At 53.5% G+C, this 10,205-nt stretch overlaps 4 protein-coding genes across 4 annotated transcripts; 2 read left to right on the top strand and 2 right to left on the bottom strand.

Moving 5' to 3' along the window:
• Nucleotides 1–322: 322 nt before the first annotated feature.
• On the bottom strand, nucleotides 323–3,527 carry COCMIDRAFT_93216 (uncharacterized protein; the record flags this gene model as incomplete). The annotated part of the gene is made up of 5 exons (XM_007688978.1): nucleotides 323–1,144; nucleotides 1,202–2,080; nucleotides 2,133–2,594; nucleotides 2,659–2,931; nucleotides 2,988–3,527. The coding sequence occupies 5 exons, from the start codon at nucleotides 3,525–3,527 to the stop codon at nucleotides 323–325; spliced, it is 2,976 nt and encodes a 991-aa protein (XP_007687168.1).
• Nucleotides 3,528–4,837: 1,310 nt separating this feature from the next.
• COCMIDRAFT_93215 (uncharacterized protein) lies at nucleotides 4,838–7,249 on the bottom strand (the record flags this gene model as incomplete). Its single annotated transcript, XM_007688977.1, has 2 exons — nucleotides 4,838–6,083; nucleotides 6,336–7,249. The coding sequence occupies 2 exons, from the start codon at nucleotides 7,247–7,249 to the stop codon at nucleotides 4,838–4,840; spliced, it is 2,160 nt and encodes a 719-aa protein (XP_007687167.1).
• Nucleotides 7,250–7,787: 538 nt separating this feature from the next.
• Nucleotides 7,788–8,830, top strand: COCMIDRAFT_25622 (uncharacterized protein; the record flags this gene model as incomplete). The annotated part of the gene is made up of 5 exons (XM_007688966.1): nucleotides 7,788–7,922; nucleotides 7,971–7,983; nucleotides 8,035–8,070; nucleotides 8,184–8,609; nucleotides 8,664–8,830. 5 exons carry the CDS (start codon nucleotides 7,788–7,790, stop codon nucleotides 8,828–8,830), a joined length of 777 nt encoding a protein of 258 aa, XP_007687156.1.
• Nucleotides 8,831–9,390: 560 nt separating this feature from the next.
• On the top strand, nucleotides 9,391–10,029 carry COCMIDRAFT_76552 (uncharacterized protein; the record flags this gene model as incomplete). Its single annotated transcript, XM_007688976.1, has 1 exon — nucleotides 9,391–10,029. A coding segment is annotated over one exon (639 nt), but the record flags the coding sequence as incomplete, so codon positions are not given.
• Between the last annotated feature and the right edge of the window lie 176 nt (nucleotides 10,030–10,205).

Genomic DNA, 10,205 nt, shown 5'->3' with positions numbered 1-10,205 from the left:
AAAAAGAAACGCCATTTCGAAAATAAGCAAAGGGAACCCCCGCACACACGCGCGCAAGAAAACAGCAGCAGCAGCAAAACAAGACAAAACCACAGAGAGAGAGAGATGGAGAGAGAGACAAAGACAAAACAACCAGCCAGGCCAGGCTTATACGTGATATTCGCCGTAGGAGTGGGAAGGTTTTGGGGGTATAATTCTTTTCTCGTCGCACACGTACAAGAGACAATTGAACGCGTAGCGGTGGGGGTATTCTTCGTTAAAAGGCCGGGAGGGGGTACAGTAGTGGTATCAAATAAATGGTTCGAGATTGTTGGTGTATCATTTAACGAGGAGGCCCAATAGGGGCCGGGTATCCAGATGCAGAATGAGAAGTGCTAGGGCGCCCGCTGTCCACGGAGCCCCGCGGATCGTACCGGGGAGTCACGTCCCCAGACGCCGCGGAAGAGGAACCAAAAGGAAACTTGGACTCAAAACGAGGGGCTGGCATGGGCCAGCCGTTGGTGTGGTGCTCATCGTCTGCTAAGTTGATGCCGCTGTCGTTCCACGGGTTGCGGTAGCTACCGGTGGACTCTAGACTGGCAAGGGATGCCTTGGAAGCGTTGCTAGAAGCATGCTTGAAGAGCGATCCGGGTGAATTGGTATTTTTACGTCCGTTGAAAATGGACGTGAACGATGACATGCTGCCTGGCTTGCGAAGGCGGTCCAGCATACCACGAGGCTCATCATCACCACCAAAGTGAGAGCGAGTGGGAGAGTCTGTGCTGTCGACAGCAGGCTCGGCACGCTGTAGAAGCTTCGACTCAAAGAAGGGCAAGGAGTCTTCAAAAGAGTCAGACTTGGGACGTGGAAGCGCGCCACGAACCGTGTTAGTATCCAGCCCGTGCATGACAAGGTGATTGAGCAAGAAGTCAATTGCATCCTTCAAGCCACCGGCATTGTTGCGAGTGAAGACAATGTGGAAAGCCTCAACCTGCTCTTCTTTGCTATCAGTGGTTTCAGTCTGAGCTGGCTGGAGCTGGGCATCGACCTCATGTTGAGTCTTGAGCTTGTCGAGAATCTCAGCCTTGAATTCTGCGGAGCGAATGTGCTCGCTGAGCCCAGTGGTTGAAGGGAAGGCAAGATCGTGAGATTCTGGCACCATGCCCTGGAATTGGTTAGTGAGAATGTCTTGAGATACACTGATAGGGAAAAGAAAACATACCAAGAACTCGTCGACTGCGAATGGCACCTGGTACTCAGGGCCAGACACAGTAACAATGTCGCTAGCCTCCTCAGTGCTAGGGAAGGTGATCTTGCAGTTGAACTTCTTCTCTAACTCGTCGATCTTGTCTAGGTGGGCAATGAGCTCACGGTGGTACAAGCGGTTGATGTTGATAGTCTCAGAGACGAATTCGGCATCAGCCTTCTCGACCATGTCCATGATCTCTTGCTTGACGAGGTCTAGGTTCTGAGCGTTACGCGCAGGTGTGCGGCAGATGACATTGTCGACCTTGATGTCGTCTTCTTCTTTGCCGAACCCACCACGATCCATGGCATTGGAGAACTTGACGAAGACGGAATACTTCTTCATGATGCGTTGGATATGCTGACCGCCGATGCCAATAATGCGCTTGTGGTACTGGTCAGGTACATGGAAGGAGATGGATGCGGGCATCTCCTGCTCTACAAGATCGAGACCATTCTTTGTGGCTTCGTACTGGGCGCCACGGACTACAATGTAGAAGTTGTACTCATTGAAGCCATCAAAGACAATCTGGACACTACTGTGACTCATAATCTTGTTAATCTTGCCATTTTTCTTGCCGCTGACAAACTCCTTGTGTTCGTTGGCAAGCTCAATCTTGACGCTCATGTTGTACTGCGACTTCTTCACAAAGGGGATGTTACTGATAACCATGAGAGCAGCTCGTACAGCATCATCAGATCCATAGATATGGAAGTTGAGCTTCTCAAAACTGACTTCGGCACCAGAGTTGATGCAGATGTCGGAGAGCATAGCACGAACGTCAGCTGGAGTGGGAGGACGTTGCGTAGGGTCAGGGTGAGTGATGAACCACGATGCACTGTAAAACTGGCCGGCCTGGGAAAATTTGTGAGTAGATGCGCACAGTGGCCGACTGTCAGAGACTTACAAGTTGCATAAGCTCGCGTACAGTGCGCTCAACGTGCAAAACGTCGGTGCCCTGTACGCGCACAACACCACGCTGAACACCAAGAGGAGGTAGCAGGATGTACGATCCGTTGTTCTCGATGATCTTGCGGACTTTGTCAAGACGTTCGAGCAGAATAGCATCGAGCTTAGTGTCAGTGACCATGACGGGCTTCACAAAGACTTTGGTAGACATGACCAGATCATGCAGGCGCTGCTTAGCGCGCAATATGTTCTCGGAGTTTTCTCCCGTAATGTAGACTAGATCGTCGGGACGGCGCTGGGCACCCGGTGGCGTATAGCCGAACAAGCGCGGAAATGGCGGGGGGAAGTAGATGGCGGTGCCTGTAGCTGACTCAATCATCTTGATGTTCTTGCGTCCACGTCCACATATCAGGGTATGCATGGTCAGTTCCAGCTTCATGGTATCAACACATCGCTTAAGCTGTGATGGCATACCGGTTAGCATGGAGCGCTAGCGGACATCAGTGGGGCATCAAGAAACTCACAATCTGGTCGATCATAATCAGCACTCGCGTCTTTGCGTGCTCCATGGTCTCGAGGTCTCCGTAGATGGCGCATCGAAGGCGCGGGTCGGCTCCGGTATCGATGTTGCCGTGGAAGCTGGCCGTCTCAATGTCGGGCTGCTTGGGCATGAGCAGGAATATGTCGGCTTTGGTCGCCTTGGCAATGAGATCGAGCTGGTTGAGCACAGCACCTCGGACATTTTGCGTAGGCGGATCTATGATGAGCTGCGAATCAATATCGACAAAGGATGATCGCTGTGCCAAGATGTCAGTAACGGGCCGACAGTTGCAACTCCGAACGGGCAGCCTACCAGAGAAATGGGCGTCGAGTTGAGGATCCGGCAGCGCATCGAGTTGACAATCTCGAGTTCGCCAGATAGACAGACGTTGGTGACGAGGGCCCGCAACGGGCCCCGCTGCAGGCCAGGAAGCGGCTTGGACTCTGCGGACGTGACAACGGCGGACACGCGTCCGTCCGTCTGCTCGCTCACCTCTCGACACAGGTTGCGCAGGTTGTCGACGTTTTGGGCGTGTACAGGCAGTTTGTGTGTGGGCGTCGAATCTGCCGTGCCTTCCGGATGGGTCCATCGCGCTTTTGCCCCAGGGCTGGCCCACATGATGTCGTCCGGGTCGGGGCCAGCGAGATTGGAAGAAAAGGGCACGTTGAAGGAGAGATTGACCTGGGTGCCGGGCGGTATGACGGGCGGGGCTGAGGTTGCGGTCGAGGGCCGCTTGATCGGAGCTGTGACGGGCATTTCGTGGTTGGACCTCGAGAACGAGAAGCCGGTCGAGGGGGTCATCTTCTCCCAGCCGTGCCGGGCTTGTGCCGGGAAATTTGAGAGTTTGTGCATGGTGGTGGAGGATACGCCCGGGGGAGTTGGCGGGCGTTGGTGGGTGGGAGAGGGCAAAGGGAAGAAGGACGAGGAAGATGGGGAGCGCAGCAGCAGCTGGCGGGCGAGCGAGCGTCGAGCAAGGCGGAGCGGGCGCCTGATTGGCTGCACTCGCGATGGTGGGCCCCAGCGTGCCTCCAACACCAAAAGCAACCTCGCCTTGCGTGGCCACGACCAACACCGGCTTGTCCTCGCCAGCAGAGAGGGGGGGGGGGCAGAGGGCGAGAGGGGGCTGGGAAATACTCGTCCGGCCGTCGAGTGCAGTGGGTCTTTGGGGTCTCTCACATCTGCTTTGTTTTGGCGTGCTGCATCATCAGCTTCTTGTTTGGATTCTTCTATTCTTCTTCGTCGAGTCGCCTGCTTGTTGAGCTGGGCTGTGTGGTGGTGGTGGACCGAGAGCCTGCACATCCTCGACCAAACCAGTATAGTTGGGCGCTCAGACTCGCTGCGTATTACACCATCATGGCCTTGCCGGGCAAGAATAGACATGACGCGGGACCCGGCTGCTTCCCCTCGTCCCCATGCCGTATACTAGCATCGGTGTATATTTACACATGCACAGGTGCAAACCCTCATGCCCACGGCCTTGGTGCCTCGACAGAAGCTCTTTGCGTGGCAAACAAGCATGGCCCGATGCATGAGAAACACACCGCGTGCCGGTGACGAAACAGGCTTGAGGGCAAGTCCAAGCGCCTGCACACGACACTCTTCTATACCCCCCATACACTACTACACCTACTATACACACATACACACACACACATACATACTTACACATGCGCCTATGTACACTGCTCGTGGCGCCCGACCCTCTTCCCGCTGCTCCTCCCACTTCCACGCTGCCGACTATTACGTCCGCGCCCCTCCCCCCTGCCGTCCCATGACGGATGCGAGCCGGCCAGCCTCATCTGGTATAACCACCCCTCTACTAGTCGGCCTCTACACCCGGCCTGCGTCACCCTTGCGCCACATCGCCCTGAAACACCCGCCTGCCCACTGCCAAGCCCCTCCTCCATTTGCTCCCTCTCTCTTTTCTCTCTCCCTCACTTTTGATGCCTTCGTTTTTTGTATCATGGGACAATCCCCAAGTACACAACAAGCGAAGCGAACAACCTTGGTAAGCCATCATGTATTACTCTCAACTAAAGCTACCTTCTCTTCTTTCACATGCTTGGCCTTATCCAATGACCCCGTCGTATTCACATTACAACACAAGCTATACAATGTGCCCAGCAGCTAGTCAAAAAGCCCAAACCTTGTAGCAACAAACCTCAATACCGCGCATACACGTGACGCCCCTCGCCAGCATACGCTTCCGCTCCTGGTCCTACCTCCATGGGCCCCTCCTCGACGTACCGTCGACTTTGCGGCGCGCTGATATACTGATGCTCCTCAAACGGCTCCTGGTACACAACACTGACTTCCCGGAACCGTGGTTGCGATCCACGTACCGTCACCGGTTGTATGCTTTCGTGCCGCACATAGCCCTCGGGTATCTCTCTTCGCACTCCCTCGGGACGCATGCTGTATGATCGCGCCGGAGGATACTCTCGCGGAGGTCCCATCTCTTCGTACTGTGGCCCAGGTCGATGCTCCACCTCCATTGGACGACGAGACGCCTCACGGTGACGATACGGGCTCTCCATCATCTCAACCTCTGACGCTTCGATGTACCGTCGCGGTGGTGGCGGCATTCTCTGTATAGCCTCGCCTTCATACAACTCTGTCCGAGTAGGGGCGCGCATGTTAGGCTCTTGCGTAACCGCGCGCTCGTAAAAGGGGTCCACCTCAATACGCCTACTTGGCGGCGCCATTGACTCTCGAGCATCCACTGGCGCAGCGTAATATCTGTTGCCGTACTGGTCCACAACAATTCGGCGGGGTGGTGGGGCCATGAGCATTGGTGAATGCCCATGTGAGATGTATTCGTGCACGGGGGATCGTGACCGACCCTGGACATATCGAGGTGCTGCTGGTGGGCGCGTCGATGCTTCTCGGTATACGGGCGGCGCTTCGGCGCGCTCGATGAAGGCATGAGATGCTGCGCGCATCTGACGTGGCTCTGACGCAACATACATCTGCCCTTCACCACTAGGAGAGTACGGTCGTCGCGCATATTGTAGACTCGCAACCCGTCTAAGATCTTGGTCGTCGCGCAGTGCTTTGCGTTGTGGTGTGCGTATGACGGCAGGAGACGAGGATGGCTCGTCAAGTTCACGATAAGAACGTACAAACGGATCCTGGTCGCGATAGTAGACAGGTTGCATTCGAGGACTTGCCTGCGCCGACACAACCTCCAAATCATCGGGCTGTGGCTGTAGCGCACGACGCTTACTGGGCTGCGGATCAGAGTAAGATCCGAACGGAGGAGGTGATTGCGGCTCTTCTTTGATATAAGGCTCGGGAGATTGTGCAACCTGTTTGCTGGCTTGCTGTCGTCTCCTTTCCTCTCTTCTTCGCTTGCGAGGATTTTGACTCGATTGCCCTGGACCGGCTGGGCTCTGGCGACGTGATGAACTATACGTAAATTAGCATGAATCCTAGACATTCTCAAAATATATGTGCCAGATGCAGAAATACTGTAGGACCTCCGTTCGCCGTGCAAGATATTTTCCAGACTGAGGTACGGCTTCCAAAGTCGGATGGTACTCAACAACGAAACATTAATGTCTCATGCGATTATTTGGCGTTGAATGTTACCCGGGATCCAGAATGTGTCAAGTGGCCATGAAAGGAAAAAGACGTAGATGAAAGAATTCAATATCATACCCATTTGTTCCACCATTGCGGTTGCGGCCCCGGCTTCTTGGTGGTTCACTAGGACCAACGTCGGCTGGAGGCGGAGAATAGTCTTCTTCTTCGTCACCTTCCTCATGCACTTGTGCCGGTTCAGGTTCATAGATTTCTATGTCATCAGCCGGCTCGTAGGCCTCCTCGTCCAGATCGATCACTGGGGGGTGGGCGGGACGAGTATGAAGATTCACTTGCTTGGCAGTTTGTTGCGCCTGCGGGGTCAGTGGAGCTGCAGTAGCATGAGCATGGTCAGCGTGATCAGGCTCTGGCGACCAGCTGTCTGCCTTGCTAGAATAATAGGAATTCTCGTCAAACGACTCGACGCCATCACTATTGTTAGCCGTAGATGGTAAGCCAGAAACAGGCGGAACCAGTTGGTGAGCCTTGATCAAACACTGTTCCACATCGATGAGAGCTTCTCGCTCATCAACATCGTTGCCGCGACCCTTTCGGTCAAACTGATCCTTGAGAGCGCGTTCTATTTGCTGTCGCTTGAGCTGCTGCTCTGCCTTGACCAGATGTTCAGATTTTGTGAGCAGGACAGGATCGATGCCTGATGACGAAGACTTGGCCGAATATGGTCGCTGTGTAGCGTGTATTGGAGATGTAGGGGGCCGCGCGGACGATGCTGGACGCGGAGGAAGCAGCTGTGACGAGGGTCCGTTGGGCGTGCCGTTGGTCGTAGGCCTGGCCAAGGCGGCTTGGGGAAGACGCGGTGCAACCTGTTCAATTACTTTGGCTGGAAGGTGTATACGCGGATGTTTGCTCGCGAAGACCTCATCGCGTATCTGCAGAATCTTCTGGAGGAAATCAGCCTCGCGAAGCACCTCTGCAGATACCGCGCTGGCCCCGTTCAAATGCGACGACGGCGCTGTGGCTGTCGACGACATTGAAGCCATTTGCGCTGCGATTACAACAGAAAAGAAGGCCGAAAAATCAGTACCAGCACCAAGAAGCAAGCGCAACGTTGGCGATTATACAAATATAGGCAGCACCCGCGACTGAGCTGGGTGTTGGGATTGATAAAGGGGAAGGGGGTTGACAGCGGCCAGCGGGAATGCGGAGAGATGGAGTTGCAGCGCGTCTTGGTTTTCAGTGATGCACGCGCCAATTCGGGCTAGTCCGAAACAGGAATGCTAGTCGGTCATGTATTCATCGCGCCTTCGATGACTGTGAATGGAAGGGCCGAGTTCCGATCCGACAGAAGTTCCTCGAAACATTCTTCGGTACTCGTCGTCTGCACTGGTATAAAGAGGTATGACGACATCACATATCAACACCGCCGTCTTGCTTCTCGCTTTGCATTGATCTGACATACTTTAGTGTCACTCCCTCCGACCACTATCTTTACTATTCTTGATTCTGGTATTGCCATTTCGCAAAACATTACGAAACCAACTTCTCAACTATCAACCCCAACTCAACACGATGCACTTCAACACCGCTGCACCGCCGGAGACCATGAAGTATCGGTCGAAACCCGCACATGACTCACCCGCGAATGGTACAGCTGTTGTAGACGAGAATGAGAAGCCTGTCTTCTTTTTTGATATTGACAATTGTGTAAGTGAGCCCTTGGGACTTGATCAACACCTACTGACTGTTATGTAGCTTTATCCAAAGAGTGTGTATTTCGTAGTACGCAATTTATAATACTCAACACTAACATAATCAGGTCTCGAAATCCACCGTATGATGAGCGAACTGATAGGTAAGTATCCCTCTATTTCAGCTAAACTTCTATAATCCAGTCAGATGTTTCGACCTTCTGCTCTTATTAGGAAGTTCTGTGCTTTCCCTTAAACATCAGCTCAACTTTTACAGATCAGTTCTTCCAAGACCACCTGAGTCTATCACAACAAGACGCCAACGAACTGCACTTCCGGTACTACCGAGAATACGGTCTTGCGATCGAAGGACTCGTGCGCCACCACAAGGTTGACGCACTAGAGTACAACAGCAAAGTCGATGATGCGCTACCTTTGGAAGACGTCATCAAGCCCAACCCGGAACTACGCAAGTTGATCGAAGACATCGATACCAGCAAAGTCCGCTTATGGCTATTTACTAACGCTTACATCAACCATGGCAAGCGCGTCGTCAAGTTGCTGCAAATCGACGATCTATTCGAAGGAATTACCTACTGTGATTACGGATCGGAAAAGTTCTACTGCAAACCACATGCTGAGATGTTCGAAAAGGCCATGGCTGAAGCGGGCATCAAGTCGAATGAAAAATGCTACTTCGTTGGTGAGTCAGATCTGAGGAATGAGCTTTCTTCGAATGTCACTAATATCATGTCAGACGACTCGTACATCAACTGCAAAGCAGCTGAAGAACGAGGATGGAAAACAGCACACTTGCTGGACGAAAAGGATCCAGCGCCCGAAGTACCCGCCAGCAAGTACCAGATCCGCAGTTTACAGGAATTGCGCAAGATTTTCCCTGAAGTATTCAAGAGCTCGCAATAAAGAACTGGGGTTAGACTATGGAGGATATACCTGATATAGAACGTGAGGATCGACGACTTCCCAACATCAGAAGCCCCACACACCGTTAATCAAGATCTGAAGAGATAGAATTACATATAGAAGGATACAATCAATCTAGGACCCATTACAGAATTCGTGAAGTGGCCATGAAAGTTTGTTTAATATTATCTAAGCTGGAGCAATCCTCCCGCGGCACGTACCGGCACATGGTCCCAACCTCTTGCTCGAGCTCAAACATGTAAGGAGCAAACACGTGGGTTCATAACACTTTATAAACCGTACCACCCGCTCACTTACTACCTACCCCACGGGAAACACGAAAAAAGTCGCGTCCAACTCCACCAAAACCAATGTCTCCGCAACCCACCAAACACTACCAAGTCATGTCCGCACCCACAACCACCAACACCACCACCCCCCCTTCCGACCCACCCGCCCCGCAGTCTTCCGCTCTCCCCCCTTCAGACTCCTCCTCTTCCAGCAACCCACCCCTCTCCTACTCGGCCCACCCCTCCCACCCCATCGTAACCCCCCCACGCACCCCCCTCCTCCGCCTCGAACTCCGCGACCTCTCCAGCGCGGGCACGCACACCTTCCTGCGCCTGCTCCACGCCTCGGATGCGCTCTCGACGGCCGTCACCACGGTGCTAACCCACCTCTACACCTCGCTCCCACCCTCGAGCATCCCGCCCACCCGCTCCGTAACCCTCGTCTTACGCGACATGGACGGCGTCGCCTACACCACCGGGCTAGACCTGGACTCTGATCACAAGGAAATCCACTTCAACACCTCGTACATCGCGCGCATCGACGCGGGGCGCGTCAAGGAAGAGATGCTCGGTGTGCTGGTGCATGAAATGGTGCATTGTTGGCAGTGGGATGGCAAAGGAGCGGCGCCGGGGGGCCTGGTGGAAGGGATTGCGGATTGGGTGAGGTTGAAGGCCGGGTATGCGCCGCCGCATTGGAAGAGGCATGTGGATTGTGAGTGGGATGCTGGGTATGAGCGTACGGGGTATTTTCTGGAGTGGTTGGAGAGGGAGCATGGGAGGGATGTTGTGAGAAGGATTAATGAGGGGTTGAGGGTGGAGAAGTATGATGAGGAGAGGTTGTGGAGGGATTGTTGTGGGAAGGGGGTTAAGGAGTTGTGGGGGGAGTATAAGAAGTGTTTTGAGGAGGAGTGTAAGTAGGGATGAGGGTATTGAGGACGAGGATTTGAGTGTTTGGGTTACTCGAATAACGTCAACCTTACCATGCCTCGTTCATGTTTAGATTTATACCACAGGTCATGTCATATACACATAGTTGATGAATGTAATGTCAATTTACGTACTACTGAACTATCTACAAATCACAC

The sequence above is a fragment of the Bipolaris oryzae genome (genome assembly GCF_000523455.1).
Source record: "Bipolaris oryzae ATCC 44560 unplaced genomic scaffold scaffold_50, whole genome shotgun sequence".
Classification (NCBI taxonomy): domain Eukaryota; kingdom Fungi; phylum Ascomycota; class Dothideomycetes; order Pleosporales; family Pleosporaceae; genus Bipolaris; species Bipolaris oryzae.
This window is presented reverse-complemented; position numbering and strand designations above follow the sequence as displayed.